Genomic DNA, 18,771 nt, shown 5'->3' with positions numbered 1-18,771 from the left:
AAAAGACATTCTCTGTAAATAACTGAAATTGTAATCTTACATTTGAAACTTTAGTAGATTTATCAGCATCGTCATTTTCATCAGAATCATCACTGCGAGTGATGACAAAGCCACATTCCTTTTGTTCTTCTTTACCGACTGGTTGACCATCTAATTCATTCAGATTTTGTAAGTCTTGGATAATTCTGCCTCTGCAAATAGAAGGGGTTAATGATTGATTGATTGATTAATTGATTGAGAGAGAGAGAGAGAGAGAGAGAAAGAGATGCCATTAACAAAATAAAAAATTATTAATAATGGTCAATGGAAACTGAAAAGTCCTTACCTAATTATGTCCAGATTCAAAGAGGGGTACCAGTTCATCAGTTGCCAAAACATAGTTAGTATGCCTATACTATTACTGTTACCAGGAACTAATTGTTACATATACATACATACTTACATACATATATAGGGAGTCCCAAAATTAAGGCAACTAACCTATTTCAATCTTGCCATAACAAAATAGTGTTATATTTTGGGTCCAAGCATTGCACTGCAATGGTAAAGGAAACAATTATGACACTACCATATTTATTTGATATGACCACCTCTGTTTCGAATCACAGCCTTAAGTCTAGGTGCAAATGCTTCACACTTGGCCTTTAGTCAAGCAAATCGACCCCAGGACTTATTCTTTGTAAGCCTAGTACTTATTCAATTGGTCTCTTTTGCCGAACCGCTAAGTTACGGGACGTAAACACACCAGCATCAGTTGTCAAGCGATGTTGGGGGGACAAACACAGACACACAAACATATACACACACATACATATATATATATATATGTAAAGAAGCCTGTCGTATATATATATATATATATATACGACAAGCTTCTTTCAGTTTCCGTCTACCAAATCCACTCACAAGGCTTTGGTCGGCCCGAGGCTATAGTAGAAGACACTTGCCCAAGGTGCCACGCAGTGGGACTGAACCCGGAACCATGTGGTTGATAAGCAAGCTACATACCGTACAGCCACTCCTACGCTTATATATATATATATATATATATATTATTTATTATTTAATTGAATGCAACACATCCATTTCCATATATATATACATATATATATATTGTTGTTGTTGTTGTTGGCACTCTGTCGCTTACAACGTCGAGGGTTCCAGTCGATCCGATCAACGGAACAGCCTGCTCGTGAAATATCGTGCAAGTGGCTGAGCACTCCACAGTCACGTGTACCCCTTAACGTAGTTCTCGGGGATATTCAGTGTGATACAGTGTGACAAGGCTGACCCTTTGAATTACAGGCACAGCAGAAACAGGAAGTAAGAGTGAGAGAAAGTTGTGGTGGAGCCTCGTGGAGCTTTAGGTGTTTTCGTTCAATAAACACTCACAACGCCCGGTCTGGGAATCGAAACCGCGATCCTATGACCGCGAGTCCGCTACTCTAACCACTGGGCCATTGCGTCTCCACACACACACACACACACACACACACACACACACACACACATATATATATATATATATATATATATATATATATATATATATAATTTTGTTTAAAAGAGTTCCAACACTGTCTGTTTTTTATGTTTTATTTATATTCCTGCAGAACCAATGTGGGGTATAGAATATATATATATATATACATATATACACACACATAAGTAACTATTTTAAATTTGGGCTTACACCTTGTAGTATACTGTTTGAAGCACATTCACTGTGTTTGGCTACCTGATGTCATCAACAGTATGGATATAAGCTGTGACTGCAGCAATGATGCTAATGCAAATGATGATGGTGGAGGTGGTGGTGTTGATGATGGTGTGGTAATGATAATGGTGGTGGTGTTAATGATGATGATGGTGGTGATAGTAATGAGTGTGATGATGGTGGTGATGATGATGCCAGCGGTGGTGGTGATGACGATGATGACTAAAATTAAATGTTTTCTCTGCTAGGTAGATGCAAAAATGTTTACCTGTAATCAGGATTGTCACAGCATGGATTACCTGTCAGGTGAAGAATCATCAAGGATTGTGGGAATTCATCTGTCAAAGAAAGATAAATACATTTCGAAATGGTTGACCGATTTTTAGAGCAATACACACACAGGAATTCCCATTCTCTCCTTCTCTCTCTCCCTCTCTTTCTCTCTCTCTCTCTATCTATCACTCTCTCTCACTCTTTTACTCTCTTTTACTTGTTTCAGTCATTTGACTGCGGCCATGCTGGAGCACCACCTTTAGTCAAGTAAATCGACCCCAGGACTTATTCTTTGTTAGCCTAGTACTTTTTCTATTGATCTCTTTTTGCCGAACCGCTAAGTTACAGGGACGTAAACACACCACCATCGGTTGTCAAGTGATATTGGGGGGTACAAACACAGACACACAAACATATACACACACATAAATTCCCATTCTCTCTCTCTCTCTCTCTCTCTCTCTCTCTCTCTCTCTCTCTCTCCCTCTCTCTTTCTCTCTCTCTCTCTCTATCTGTTTATCTCTTTCTCTTTGGTGTGAATATAATTTAATGGAAATAGGCGGTGAGCTGGCAGAATGGTTAGCAGCATTTCATTTGTCAATATGTTCAAAGTTCAGTTTCTGCCGAAGTCGAGTGAGTGAAGAGAGACGGAGTGCAAGAGGTGGGAGAGGGGGGTAGCAGGCAGACAGACAGATAGGCTGAAGAGAGAGAGAGGAATTAGATAGATAGATAGATAGATAGATAGATAGATAGATAGATAGATAAACAGACAGACATAGAGGTGAAGAGAGAGAGAAGTGAAGAGAGAGATGTGGAGAGAGAGAGAGAGGTGAAGAGAGAGAGAGGTGAAGAGAGAGAGAGGTGAAGAGAAAGAGAGAGAGGTGAAAAGAGAGAGAGATGTGAGGAGAGAGAGAGAGATGTGAGGAGAAAGAGAGAAGTGAAGAGAGAGGAACTGGGAGTGCAAGAAATGGATGGAGAGAAAGAGAGACGGAAAGATAAGCAGGGAGAGAGAAAGAGACAGAGAGACAGACAAAGAGACAGAGAGACAGACAGAGAGGGGTGAACAGGAAGTGGATCGGAGAGACAGAGGGCTAATTCTAATTAGTAGACGTTTTATAGAAATAACGATGGCACTTGTCCCTTCTTACCAATGTCAATATGACAGATGAAGTTATTGGATAGATCCAGGAATACCAACTGATGAAGTTTGGATATATTCTCAACAAACTCAATCTCATTGTTGGACAAATCAAGCAGCTGAAGGTTGGACAAGATGTCGAGGTGTTTTAGTTCTTTGATTTTATTCTGGGAATCAAAGAAAGAAGAGAGAAATATAAGTAGACAATAAAACATGTAAAAATACATAAAACAAAATAAAATAATAAAAAGATAGCTTGCTTACGAACCACATGGTTCCAGGTTCAGTCCCACTGCGTGGCACCTTGGGCAAGTGTCTTCTACTATAGCCTCGGGCTGACCAAAGCCTTGTGAGTGGATTTGGTAGACGGAAACTGAAAGAAGCCTGTCGTATATATGTATATATATATATATATATATATATATATATATATATATATATATATATATATATGTTTGTGTGTATGTGTGTCTGTGTTTCCCCCCCCCCCCCCCAACATCGCTTGACAACCGATGGTGGTGTGTTTACGTCCCCGTAACTTAGCGGTTCGGCAAAAAGAGACCGATAGAATAAGTACTAGGCATCCAAAGAATAAGTCCTGGGGTTAACTTGCTCGACTAAAGGTGGTGCTCCAGCATGGCCGCAGTCAAATGACTGAAACAAGTAAAAGAGTAAAAGAGTAATATAGGAGGTTTGGCTGTGTGGTAAGAAGTTTGCTTCCCAACCTCAAGGTTCTGGGTTCAGTCCCACTGCATGGCACTTTGGTTTCATGTCTTCTACTATAGCCTTGGATCCAATCAAAGACTTGTGAGTGGATTTGTGAGACGGAAACTGAAAGAAGCCCATTGTGTATGTTTATATATCTATGTCTGTGTGTGTCTTTGTGTCTGCATTTGTCCCCCCAATATCGCTTGACAACCGATGCTGGTGTGTTTATGTCCCTGTAACTTAGTGGTTTAGCAAAAAAAAAGGATTGAGGTTGATTCATTCAGCTAAAAGTTCTTCAGGGTGTTGCCCCAGCATGGCCACAACTTAATGACTGACACAGATAAAAGAATAGAAGGTAAAAGATAGCAAAGACTTATCACAGGAGAGATCAAAAACTTATCACAACACAGCAAAGACTTGTCACAACACAGTGAAGACTTGTCACAATATAGTGAAGACTAATCGCAGAAGAAGAAAGATTCACCACAACACAGGAAAGACATATAGGTGCAGTTATCTCTCCTGACAGTGGCTGTTTAAATTAGTTGGCCACTAGATGGTGAAGGTTCAGACACTAAGCTCTGGCACTTCCTCTTTCGCACCAAGAAGCTGGAGAGAAAAGACATGACCTAGCTATCTCTTGCACACCCGCGGTAGCGAGCACATGCGGTTACACATGGTCCTTTCATCAAACTCCTTCCATTGTTATTCAATTTGTATATATTTGAACCTGAGAGTAAAGGCATTTAAAGTTGCAGTTTGTTCTATGAATTCTTTGTACAGCGTTTCTTTGTCAAATGACATATTACAGCCTTCTGAACAGAGCCATCATTAGAGGGTTTCAACCTGAGAATATCACCATCTAAAGACACATCATAAAATAGCATAGATTCATCACAATATGAATATATGAAAGAAAATGTTATATACAGTGCTCAGGTGCACTACAGCTTGAAAAAAATCCATCAGGTGTACTGTTGGCAGATTTTCCAGAAGCATGGTAATTTTGAAGGATGCAGTGTCTCGACAGCTAACGACTGAAGTGCAGTCATTAGTCGTAGTTTATTCCATGCTTCAACAATTCTGAGTGTAAAAAAATGTATCCGAAAGTATGAGTTATTTTCTGATTTTGTAAGCAAGTCCACAAGTGTTTGTTATATGGAATTCAAGAAAGGTGCCAAGGTTGTTGTGGGAAAGATGGTGGAATATCTTGTGGGTATCTACCATGTCAGTTGCCAGACATCTGAGCTTCAGTGTGTCCATACCACGGAAAGGAAGGGATTCAGAGTATGGTAGATGCCTGACGGCAAGTATTCGCTTTGCTGCACGTTTCTTAACAGTTTCCAGGAGATTTATAGGCTGAGCAAGATAGGGATTCCATATGGGTGATGCAAATTCTAAGTGTGGACGTACCATTGTCATATAGTTTTAAATAGTTATCGAAAAGACTCAACATAACATACCAATAACTTGTCACAACAGAGCAAAGATTTGTCATGACATAGTAAAGACTCATCACAACATAGGGAAGATTAATCACAACGTAGGAAAGATTCGTTACAACTGAGCAAAGACATATCATAAGAGAGCAAAGATTCGTCATAATATAACCAAAATTCGTCATAATATAGCAAAGACTTGGCATAACATAGCAAAGATTCATCACAGCAGAAACAAGATATACCATAAAATAGTAAAGATTCCTCACAACTCAGCAAAGACTCGTTATAACCTAGCAAAGACTTGTCACAATATAACAAACGAAAAGACCATCATCATTTGGGGACAGTCGATTATATTAACAAGACAATAGTTTTTTCAATGCAAAAGAATAAAAACCGAAGATAATTTCTGCGGGATCCGAACTGGGATCGCGAAGGGATACAATGAAATATCGCAAGCGTTTCGTCTGATGATGTAATGATTCTGATAAATCGTATTTCAAATGTTCCTTATCGGAGAATAAAACCAAAAAGTTAAAAAAAAAAGAAACAAAGGGAAATAACTGAGATAAGTACAGAGAGTTCCCTCCCTTATCAACTTGTCTTTTTGCCCAGTAACAGTACTGAAAATATCTGTAATCTATGAATTTTTGGTCGAGATAATCCAGGAATGTGTTATTTTGACCTTTTTTTGTGTGTAAATAATAAGGTGCAATTCAAAGTGGATTTAGCAACAAGTTAATCTCTGATCTAACCACTATTTAAACTATTTCATGTGGTATATTTTCCTGTATTATTTCAGTTATAAAAGACATATAAACTCTATAAAAAAAAAATTAAATTAAATAATTTACAGACATAATGGTAACACTATTATAACTATAGATACTTACTTTACATTAATATATATGTGTGAGTGTGTGTGTGCGCGTGCCCGCGCACGCAGACATGGCTGTGCGGTAAAAAGTTTCTTCCCAACCACATGGTTCCGGGTTCAGTCCCAATGCATAGTACTTGGGCAAGTGTCTTCTACTATAGCCCCAGGTCGATCAAAGCCTTGAAAGTGGATTTGGTAGATGGAAACCGAAAGAATCCCGTCGTATATATATATATATATATATATATATATATATATATATGTATGTGGGTAATCTTCAAGTTTAGGGGGATAAAAAAAATAAATAAAAATATTCAAGGGAAGTAACAGGGGTCCACAACTATTCAGCATTCTGCCAAACAACCTTTCTGAGGTGTAGATGTGGAGATCTTCAAAAAGCACAAATTTCAATATGAAACCCCAGATGAACCCACATCACAGTGGGATGCACAAGGAAGTGGGGTTCCATCCAACTTATTTCTTTGCCAAAAACAGTACAGAATAAAAAAAACAAACACACTTAAAGGCAGTGCTCCAGCATGGCCCCCGGCCTTTGGCTGAAACCAGGAAAAGGAATAATGAACATACTGGGGCAAGCGAAATCGGGATGGCACCTGTACCCAGCGTCGCCTTTCTGGCACTTGTGCCCGTGACATGTGTAAGGATTTTTGAGCGAGATCGTTGCCAGTGCCCCTGGACTGGCTCTTGTGTGGGTGGCACATTAAAAAAAACACCATTTTGAGCGTGGCCGTTGCCAGTACCGCTTGACTGGCCTTCGTGCGGGTGACACGTAAAAGCACCCACTATACTCTTGGAGTGGTTGGCGTTAGGAAGGGCATCCAGCTGTAGAAACTCTGCCAGATCAGATTGGAGCCTGGTGCAGCCTGCTGGCTTACCAGTCCTCAGTCAAATCGTCCAACCCATGCTAGCATGGAAAGCGGACGTTAAACAACGATGATGATGATGATGATGATACACACATACATACATAGATATGAGTGCTGATCTCTAATTATGGAGGGTTGTGTGGAAGGGGTAAACCCAGGAAGATGTGAGACAAAGTGGTGAGAAAGGACCTCCATAGGTTGGGCCTTACAGAGAGGATAACAAGGCACCTTTTGAGTCTTCTGAGCAGATTTGCTGTGCTTGAGAAGACATGTCAAGCTGAGTAAAATTGAGGTTCCCTGCATCCATCTTCAGCCGAATGATTCTAATCTTGCTGGCGCATAGGGGCTGGTCCACGTAAAAGGGCTCATGTCAGTGCCATGTAAAAAGTACCCAGTATACTCTGTAGAGTGGTCGGCATTAGGAAGGGTAGCCAGCTGTAGAAACCCTGCCAAAACAGACATAGAACCTGGGCAGTTCTTTGGCTGGCCAACTCCAGTCAAACCATTCAATCCATGCCAGTATGGAGAACACGTTAAATGATGATGATGATGATATATATATATATATAAGAAATGGAAACCAAAGCAATAAATTGAACAATTAAATAATCTAATCATTAAATGATAAATTCAATTCAATTTAATCATTTTATACAAACAAATGACATCTTATAAATTACAGCTATTTCTATTAAATTCTTCGGATATTTAATATCCCTTAGGTGGTTATCTAACATCTAGCTAAATTGTTATATATATATAATTAGTGATCAGTGGTATCGCCTGCAGAATATAAGATGTGCATTATAAGTATAAAGGAATACAAATAATAAACCTTATTTTAAAATCAATCATTATTTTTAATGAGAGACAGCTAGAAACAGGGTACATGTATAGTTGTTCAATGTACCCAGAAATAAGGAACAAATTTACATGAAATGATTTATATAGAATTATATATGGAAATATGGCACTTAGATAATATGCTTCCTGTACACCAAACATATCTAGAAATAGAGTACATACATACATGCTCTATGTACTCTGTATGGAAGTAGAAACAGGGTATGTACATACATGCTTTATGTATCTAGAAATAGGGTACATAGATATGTGCTGCATATGTACCTAGAAACAGAGTACATAGACACATGCTCTATGTACCCTGTATGTACCAAGAAATAGGATACATTCATATATGCTACATGTACCTAGAAACAGGGTACATAGATACATTCCATATATACCCTGTATCTTTACCAAGAAATAGAATACATTCATACATGCTGTATGTACCTAGAAACTGGGTACATAGATCCATGCTATATGTACCCTATAGCAAAAGTAAAATAAAGTTCCTTCCTGAGTCATGTGGGGTCATTGGATCAGTTTCCTGGTTTCCGTGGCATATATATCCCCCACCCGCCACCCCAGCCCCATGGACGGAACTCCGATCCATCGCAGGATTACTCATTTTTGCCAGTTGAGTGACTCGAGCAACATGAAATGAAGCGTTTCGCTCGAGAACATTATGCGTTGCCCGGTCCATGAATCGAAACCACAATTTTAAGAAACTGAGCCCAACACCCTAACCACTCAGCCACGTACCTCCACTTATGTACCCTGTATCTACCAAGAAATAGGTTAAATTCACACATGCTACATCTACCTAGAAACAGGGATAGTCATACATACTACATGTATCTAGAAATAGGGATACATATATAGACACTATACGTACCCCATGTATACCAAGAAACAGAGTATATATATATATATATATACATGCTATATGTATTCTATATCAATTATATGGTTTCGATTTTTAACACTGCATGTACTATCCCCTCTGTGTGTTCGTATATGTGTATGTGTGTGTATATATATATATATATATATGTGTGTGTGTGTGTGTGTCTATGTGTGCATGTGTGTGCATGTATATATTATATATATATGCATGTAGTGAAGGCACATGGCTCAGTGGTTAGAGCGTCGAGCTTACGATCGCGAGGTTGTGAGTTCAAATCCCGGACCGGGGCTGCGTGTTGTGTTCTTGAGCAAGACACTTTATTTCACGTTGCTCCAGTTAAACCCACCTGTAGTAATGAGTTGCGACATCACAGGTGCCAAGCTATATCGGCCTTTGCCTTTCCCTTGGATAACACTAGTGGCATGGAGAGGGGAGACCGGTATGCATGGGCGACCGCTGGTCTTTCATAAAACAACCTTGCTCGGACTTGTGCCTGGGAGGTTAACTTTCTAGGTGCAATCCCATGGTCAGTCATGACCGAAGGGGATCTCAGCATATGTGTGTGTGTGTGTGTGTTTGTATTAAAGTGGTTTAGAACTGGGATGTTAAAACACAAAGTAGTCTCATGTGTTCAGATACAGGAGGCTGGGGTTATTTTCTCTCACCCCAACGTCCGCTGAATTTTTTTTTGTACTTTACAAGAGTGTTGAAGTCGGCATCAGACTAACAACTCTTTGTTAGGTTCGATAGAAACAATAACAACAACAACAACACAGCTTGATGTCTGCCCCAGCATGGCTCATGGCTCTCGTCCAATGACTGAAACTTGGTAAAAGAATAAAAAAAAATAACAAGAAAAAACTTGCAGACACACATACACATACTTATGCATATAGATAGACACACAAATATAAATATATATATATTTATATATCATTATACCTACACAGATACATACAAATGTATATTATATATATACACAAATGTATGTATATGTATATATATTTATATATATATATATATATATCTATATATATATATATGTATGTATATATGTATGTATATATGTATGTATGTATGTATGCATGTATATATGTATGTATGTATGTATATATGTATGTATGTATATATGTATGTATATATACATATATATATATATATATATATATATATATATATATATATATATATATATATATATATATATATATATGTATGTATGTATGTATGTATACGTGTGTGTGTGTGTGTGTGTGATTTCAATACAACATTGAGTGTCTGTCTAGTTTAATGAAATCCTGACTATGCAAGTATGACAGGCAACTCTAGTCAAAGAAAAAAAACCCCACAAAAGAACTCTTAGAAGAACAACTACATTATATATGTATTTATTTATTTATAATCATTGTTATTATTATTATTATTATTATTATTATTATTATTATTATTATTATTATTATCATTATTATTATTATTATTATTATGGTCATAACATGTTGAAAGCATTGGTTCTCAGCCAATTACCGAAGTTAAGCAATGTCTCCAGTCCAGTTGTACTTAGATGGGTGACCACAAAGCAAACTCCAGTGTTATAAGCTTTCACAATTAGTTTAACGTGTGCGTGTATGTTTGTGTGTGTGTGTAAGTGAATAAGTACGTGTGTGTGCATGTGTGGAACAGCTCTGTGTATTTAAGTGTGTGTGTGTGTGTGGTGGGGGATGTGTGTGTATATATGTGTAGTGTGTGAGACTGCCTAATGTACGTGTGTGTGCTGAGGCCCTCTTTACCTTTCAACCCTCAAGGGTCAACAAATTATAAAGTACCTGTCAAGTACAGGGGTCAAACGTGTCAACTAAACCCCTTCCCTTAAAATTACTGGCCTTGTGCCAAAATATGAAACCATTATTATATTGGTTTGGATCAGGTTTGGTCTTATTCCGGGTAGGAATTATATGGATAGCTGGTTACTACCTGTAACCTTGGGTATCCACAAGTTTTCAGCCGTCTTTCAAGTGCTTAGAACCCTCCTGATAATCCTTGCCATCCCTAAGAGACAAACTTTTTTTGCGGGAGCTCTACCAGCCATTCTATTTCAATCTCCTTCAGTCATTTGTCTACATCTTTCCTTACTGTTCCCAATGCACCAATTATTATAGACATGACCCTTACTGTTCGCATGCACCAAATTCTTCCTATTTCCAACTTCATTATTGAGTGAGAGAGCAGTGCATGCCATCAAAGTGACAATAGGGTACAAATATACGAAGCCCAATGTACCCACCATGATTAACAGTCTGATAAGGGTACACCAGGCACATGCATCACAACCATATGTGCGCGACATGGTGATCTCATATGAGGATAAACAGTGCATGACCTTGCAGGTGGGGCCCAGTTAGAATTTTCTTCAGGTCGAGTAGCCCATTCCGCTCAAAAGGTCTCTGAATAAGGTTCGTTTAAGGATGTTGAACGAAACACCCATGTTTCCAAAGGTGAATTATCCAAACCCCAAAGAATTCCTCTAAGCACATGGCTATGATGCTCCCCCATTACTTCTGCTCATGATCAGAGATGCACATATCGTCAGCCACCAAGGGACATGCTCAACTGGTTAAGGTCAAACAACTGACAAGCAAATCTGTGGTATTGAGCAGAATATTTACTGTAACCCATCTTTTATACCAAGACAAAACAATGTACATGATAACACTTCCAATCAATTAAGATCAGAAGCCATGAGAGCCATTGCCTGGTACTGCATCCGGGCATTTATTATTATTATTATTATTATTATTATCGTTATTATTATTATTATTACTGAAGTTGGTGAGCTGGCAGAATCGTTAGCACGCTGGACAATATGCTTAGCGGTATTTCACCTGTCTTTGCGTTCTGAGTTCAAATTCCGCTGAGGTCAACTTCGCCTTTCCTCCTTTCAGAGTTGATGAAATAAGTACCAGTTATGCATTGGGGTTGATGTAATCGACTAACTCCCCTGCCCCCGTTTCAGGCCTTGTGCTTTTAGTAGAAAGGATTATTATTATTATTATTATTATTATTATTATTATTATTATTATTATTATTCTTTTCATTATTATTATTATTATTATTATTATTATTATTGTTGTTGTTGTTGTTGTCGTCGTTATTATTATTATTACTATTTTTCCAGTTTAGTTTTTGTGTTGGACATTCAATAATATCCCCTTTCTTAATTGTGTGTGGTTTTGGCAAGGTTCCATACAAGCAGAATTGTGCCAACATGTAACTAAAGCGATTGAAGGAAGAGAAACAGAGAGAGAGAGAGAGAGGGAGAGGGGTGGGGTGGTGGAGTGTTTTCCATTGGCCTTTGTATGTTTTGGAAAGAGAGTAACTGAGAGAGTTAATTAATTGCAGTGGTTTTACAAACCACCACCACCACCACCACCACCACCATCTCCACCACTGTCACTATTTCCACCATCACCACATCGACCCCGCCACCACAATTACCATCACCAGAGCAACTATCTCCAATACAAATACCACTACTGCCACCATCACCACTACCAGCAGCAACAGCAGCACCACCACCGTGATCAGTGCTGACCCCTGGCCATTAAGTGCTCTTAGTGGAGAAAAGTGAATTGGGTTTGTTAAAGTTATTCAGGGAACAGGTCCCTGGTTAGAGAAAGAGAGAGGGGGGGGGAGAGGGAGAAAATAACTCTCCAACCCCCACTACATTCCTACCGCCAGACCCCAAACCTTGTAAAAGGTTACAGGTGCTGCTTTCCCTTCAGTGACTAAGGAGGGAGAGAAAGAGAGAGACAGACAGAGAGAGAGAGAGAGGGAGATACAGAGAGAGAGAGAGAGACAGACAGACAAAGGAAGAGAAGAGGGAGAGAGAGAGGGAGAGGGAGAACATGGTTAATTAAAATAGATATAATTGTAACTGTTAAGTAGTTGTTGCTGTTATTGTTTTTTTGTTGTAATCGCTGTTGCTGCTTCTGTTGCTGATGGTGTTGTTGTTGTTGTTGCTGTTCGTTTGTATTCTTTTGCTGTTGTTGTTGTTGTCCAAACTGTTCAGTCCCTGGAGAGCTTTTGACCATGCAGATCTATGATCAAGAGGATTCCAGCCATGACTGTCCTGTTCTCTTTATCCCAGGCAACGTATACCAAGGACTACATCATCAAACGTGTCTCATCATTCACATTTTTTTTTTCCTTCACTTTTTCTGGATGTGTGAAAAGACAGCTGCCATGACTGAGGCAGAGGGGAAATTGGCTGCTATTTATGGCAATTTGAGCAGCTATGTAGAGGCTCCACCCTTGTTAATTAAAATATGTATGTGCTTGTATGTATGTTTGTGTACGTGTGTATTTACATATATATATATACACGCATGTATATACACACACACATATATGTATATCTGTCTGTCTGTCTGTCTGTCTGCCTGTCTGTATGTCTGTATGTATGTATATATGTATGTATGTATGTATGTATGTATGTATGTTATCAATCAGTTTCATTTCTGTATTTCTTGTCCATAGAGAAAGAGCCGGACTCTAACATAGATTCAAGGCTCCTTCATTGGAACTTTTATCAACATCATCTAGGTATTTGTGCATATGTGTGTGTGTGTGTGTGTGTGTGTGGGTGTGTGTGTGTGTGTGTGTGTGTGTGTGTGTGCAGTATTTGGTGTTAGTGTATGCGCAGATTTGTATGTTTGTTTTATGGATGCGTTTTTATGTCTAGATGCATGCATATGTATTTATGTGCTTATGTATGCATGCATGTATGTATGTATATCTGTATGTATGTATGTAGGCATGTATGTATACATGTGTTTATATGGGTGGTTGTCTACTCCTTATGTAGAGTCTAACCACTTCCTGTACCTACACGTTAGATCTATCATGGTGTTTGGTGTGGCTTTTTAAACCAGACAATGTACTGAAAAGACACCCACATAGATTGCATATTCGATTTGGACCACCAAGAGCTGCAATTAAGTTCTGATCTTTGTGGATCTTAAAATGTCTTTTGAGGCCTCCGTTAGATTTGCAGACCTTATGGCATACATGGCATTGAAGGTGTGCACAGATATATAGGCAGAATAGTTGATGGAGGATCTTTTTCATGGATCCACAAATGAGATTTGAGCTCAGCAAAAGAAAGGCATGGTCTGTCACAAACTGTGTGTGTATATATATATATATATATATAATAATTTTCCCAGAGGATGTAGCAACCGTTACCAATATAGCATAAGAACTTACCTTAGGAGATCATTAACTAGATTCCTTAAGGGTCGTTCTCACAGTTTATATTTATATTATAAGGTTTTTAAACTTTTAAATTTTCATATTCAAAAGAGACAGAGACTTCAAATTCGATATATCGATTTATTCACCACTCTATGTTAACATTTCTATATACATAGAGAGAGAGAGAGAGAGAGAGAGAGAGAGAGAGAGAGAGAGAGAGAGAGAGAGAGAGAGAGAGAGATACAAAATGAAAATGTGACACAGGAGGAAATCCAAAGAATTTGAAGAAAAACAGGAAGAAAATATTCCCAACCGAAACAGATAAGCTTAGTCCCTCATCAGTTGTCAACCAAATATCATCACAATTTCAATACCTCCCATGTATTGGGCTGGAACAAAAGTTTGTACCACTGTGACATTTAAAAATATCATTTCATTTTTTACATGACAGACACATACAACATATATATATTTTCTGAAAGGTGACATTTCAACACGTTTTTTTATATGATAACAGTAAGGATAGAGTATTTGTACTTTTTTAAAATCAAAAGTGAAATTGGAGTTAAAATTAGATACATTTTCATTGTTTGATGTTGTTTTATTTCTAGAATGGTTAAAAGAACGTTGTACAAACAGTAAGATAGATATGTTCAGTTTATGGAGGTGGTGCCATAGTTGATAGGGACTGTTCATATGTGGTTTGCTAGATTTAGGAGTGAAAAATTTGATCTGGAAGACCATGAATGTTCTGGCAGGCCTGCAAACATTGATAATGACCAAATCAAAATGCTGATCAAAAATAATCCGAGTCACATGACATGAGACATCACAGAGATATTCCAGATATCTCATATGAGCATTATAAGACATTTAACACTTGGATACATGAGTTGCTATGATGTTTGGGTGTCTCATAATTCAACCCTTTTGCATTCATATCATTGTTAAATATAATGCTTATCTAATCACATTGTTTTGAATTAATTATGCATTATGTCGTAGCTTTGAGATTTACTGGAACTTGTGCCGGTGGCACATGAAAAACGACATTTGAGCGTGATCGTTACCAGCGTCGCCTTACTGGCACGTGAAAAACATTTGAGCATGATCATTACCAATGTCGCCTTACTGGCACTTGTGTCGGAGGCACGGGGAAAACAACATTCGAGTGCTTTTGTTGCCAGCGTTGCCTTACTGGCACATGAAAAACAACATTCGAGCATGGTCATTGCCAGTGCTGCCAAACAGGCTCTCATGCAGGTAGCATGTAAAAACACTTTTTGAGTATGGTCGTTACCAGAACCACCTGGCTGACCCTCGTGCTGGTAGCACATAAAAGAACACACTACACTCTCGGAGTGGTTGGTGTTAGGAAGGGTATCCAGCTGTAGAAACTTTGCCAGATCAGATTCGAGCCTGGTGCAGCCATCTGGTTCACCAGTCCTCAGTCCAGCCCATGCCAGTGTGGAAAGCGGATGATGATGATGATGATATATATATATATATATATAAATATATACATACATTCTGAAGATACAAATTGGTCAAAATTTCTTCATCAATAAACTGAGTGAAATCAATTTCATCGATTGATTCTCCGTCCAATTGCAGGTGAGAGATCTTAGCCACAGCATCAAGACTTTAACGAGAAAAAGAAAAGAGAGAGGTCTGCGATTAATGAAAAAGCATGAAAGAGAAAAACGTTACAAATAAATACGAAAACAAAAAAAAACAAAAAAACAAAAACAAAAAATGTTTATGATGTTCCAGTGATTTCAGTTATTGAACACTGTGGCCATGTTGGTGCAAGGTTGATAATATCGTTCCTTCAATGTATATATCATGAGGGTATATAGTCTAGAATAAGATTGCGGTTTCAATTCTCAGACTGGGCAATGGGTTGTGTTCTTGAGGAAGAAGAGGAAGGCTGGACAAGAAAGAGGATGGAAGAAGAGGATTGGTAGAAGAAGGAGGAGGAGGAAGAGGAGAAGAAGAAGAATGGGTTTTAAAGTTTGGCACAAGACCAGCAAGTTCAGGGGTAAGGGTAAGTCGGTTGCATCAACCCCTGGGCTCAATTGGCCCTTCTTTGTTTTTGACCCCAAAAGGATGAAAGGCAAAGTCAACCTTGGCAGCATTTGAACTCAGAACATAAAGACAGACAAAAAAACCCGCTAAGTATTGTGCTCAACGTTCTAACAATTCTACCAGCTCACCACCTTAATAACAACAACAACAACAATAATAATAATAAGAAGAAGAAGAGCACTCGGAGAGTACAAACCTCTGCCAAGGCAACACCAATGATTAGCCAGAGATGATTTTTAAAATGAGAATATCTGAAATAATCTCAACTGCTCTCCCAAACGAGAATACTAAAAAATGAACCTGACCGCTCTCAAAAATAAAGTAAAAAAAAAAAAAACCGAAAAATAATCCAGAATCCTTATCTGGTACCAGATCGATCCCAAAATCTAATCAGTTTGTGCCAGTCATGAGGCCAAACATTTCTGAAAGTTTCATCCGAATCCATCCAGCAGTTCTTGAGATATCTTGTCTATGGACAAACAAACACAATTGAAAACAATACCTCCGCTTTCGCTAAGGCAGAGGTAATAATAATAATAATAATAATAATAATAATAATAATAATCTTTTCTACTGTAGGCACAAGGCCTGAAATTTTGGGGAGAGGACTCTAGTCGATTATATTGACTCCAGTAGTTGGCAAGTGTCTTCTACTATAGCCTTGGGTCAACCAGAGCCTTGAGAGTGGATTTGGTAGAAGAAAACTGAAAGAAGCCCGTCGTATATATATATGTGTGTGTATGTTTGTGTGCCTGTGTTTGTCCCCCGAACATCGCTTGACAACTGATGCTGATGTGTTTAGGTCCCCGTGACATAGCAGTTTGGCAAGAGAGACCGATAAAATAAGTACTAGGCTTACAAAGAATAAGTCCTGGGGTCAATTTGCTCGACTAAAAAAGGCGGTGCTCCAGCATGGCCGTAGTCAAATGATTGAAACAAATAAAAGAAAAAGAATAAAAGAATGTCAAAAGGATGAAAGACAAAGTCCACCTTGGTGGAATTTGAACCCAGAATGTAAAGATGGACAAAATGATGTTAAGCATTTCACCCAGCATGCTAACCATTCTGACAGCTTGCAACAACAACAACAACAACAACAACAACAACAACAACAACAACAACAACAACAACAACAACAACAACAACAACAACAACAACAACAACAACAACAACAACAACAACAACAACAACAACAACAACAACAACAACAACAACAACAACAACAACAACAACAACAACAACAACAACAACAACAACAACAACAACAACAACAACAACAACAACAACAACAACAACAACAACAACAACAACAACAACAACAACAACAACAACAACAACAACAACAACAACAACAACAACAACAACAACAACAACAACAACAACAACAACAACAACAACAACAACAACAACAACAACAACAACAACAATAATAATAATAATAATAATAATAATAATAAGAAGAAGAAGAAGAAGAAGAAGAAGATAACAACATGGATGTGCTACACCGGGCTCCCTATACAAAAACATATCTAATCCAATAACATCGATGGAATTAGCCAAAAGAACCGGTGGAAGATTTGAAGGAAGCGGTCTTTTAACGAAGATAATTTTTTTAAGAATATTTTTTATTCTTAAAAAATGAAATTTCACTGCAATACAAAGCACAGAACCTCCTATGCACGATGTCTCAATGAAACACGTGCGATCACACACGCAAAACCAACACCGGAAAGTTTACAAACTATATAAAAAAAAAGAAATGGAACAAAATAGTAAGTACATATATTGAATAATTACGCATACACTTGAACGTGTACACAATGATATATACGTTTTGATACCCATAGAACTACACATGCATCTTAATGTTTACAGAACTACGTAAAAATCACAGGACACACTTACGGATACGAAAACACATATCACAAACGAAGCAAAACCAAAATTTTTTTTTCTTTCTTCTTTGTTTATTTTCATTTTGTGAACAAATACAGACAGTGAACCATTCATAAGTTTAAAACGCAACACACACACAAAAATACACTATGCCTGGAGATAAATCTATCAACAAAAAAAATACAGATGAATACCGATCTGCTAGCCTTAAAAAACTACGCTACGAGCAATGTTTACATGCTGAGAACTCGGTGACGGTGTTGTCTCAAAAAACTGACCCTAAACAGACAAATCCGTCCCCGAATGTCAACGCCAAAGCTCGTCATGCCTCAATGATAACAAGGCAGATCACAAACCAGAGTGGTTATCGACCGAATCACAAAGGGCCACTCACTCGAAATAGATCTGCTAGCCTTAAGAAGCTACGTCACGAAAGCTCGGAGACGGTGTTGTCTCAAAAAACTTACCCTAAACAGACAGATCCGTCCCCTAGCGTCAACGTCGAAGCTTGTTATGCCTCACTGGTAATAAAACAAAATATAAACCGCAATGGTCATAGACCGGATTATAAAGGACCACTTACTCGGATAATGAACCAGATCCGAGACGAGAAATCTGCTACTGGTTCAAATCTTCCCGACACACAGGAGCTGGAAGTACCCCACAACCGGAATATTCCAACAGATGGCCATCCATGCTCGTCATCAAATAACCAAAAGAAAAAGAATGAAAAATGGTCTAG

The 18,771-nt window shown here is 38.3% G+C and overlaps 1 protein-coding gene across 6 annotated transcripts in view; it reads right to left on the bottom strand.

Moving 5' to 3' along the window:
- The window catches only part of LOC128251379 (leucine-rich repeat-containing protein 46-like), a 111,361-nt gene that overhangs the window by 1,873 nt on the left and 90,717 nt on the right, over window positions 1-18,771 (bottom strand). For all 6 annotated transcript variants that reach the window (XM_089343432.1, XM_089343430.1, XM_089343429.1 and 3 more), the window contains exons 3-6: window positions 15,573-15,687; window positions 3,139-3,295; window positions 1,986-2,055; window positions 41-191 (exon numbers count right to left, since the gene is read on the bottom strand). In XM_089343432.1, the coding sequence (XP_089199558.1) occupies window positions 41-191; window positions 1,986-2,055; window positions 3,139-3,295; window positions 15,573-15,687 (493 nt within the window). The remainder of the gene's footprint in view (window positions 1-40; window positions 192-1,985; window positions 2,056-3,138; window positions 3,296-15,572; window positions 15,688-18,771) is intronic.

Source organism: Octopus bimaculoides, chromosome 27 (assembly GCF_046866305.1).
Source record: "Octopus bimaculoides isolate indiv1 chromosome 27, ASM4686630v1, whole genome shotgun sequence".
NCBI lineage: Eukaryota > Metazoa > Mollusca > Cephalopoda > Octopoda > Octopodidae > Octopus > Octopus bimaculoides.
This window is presented reverse-complemented; position numbering and strand designations above follow the sequence as displayed.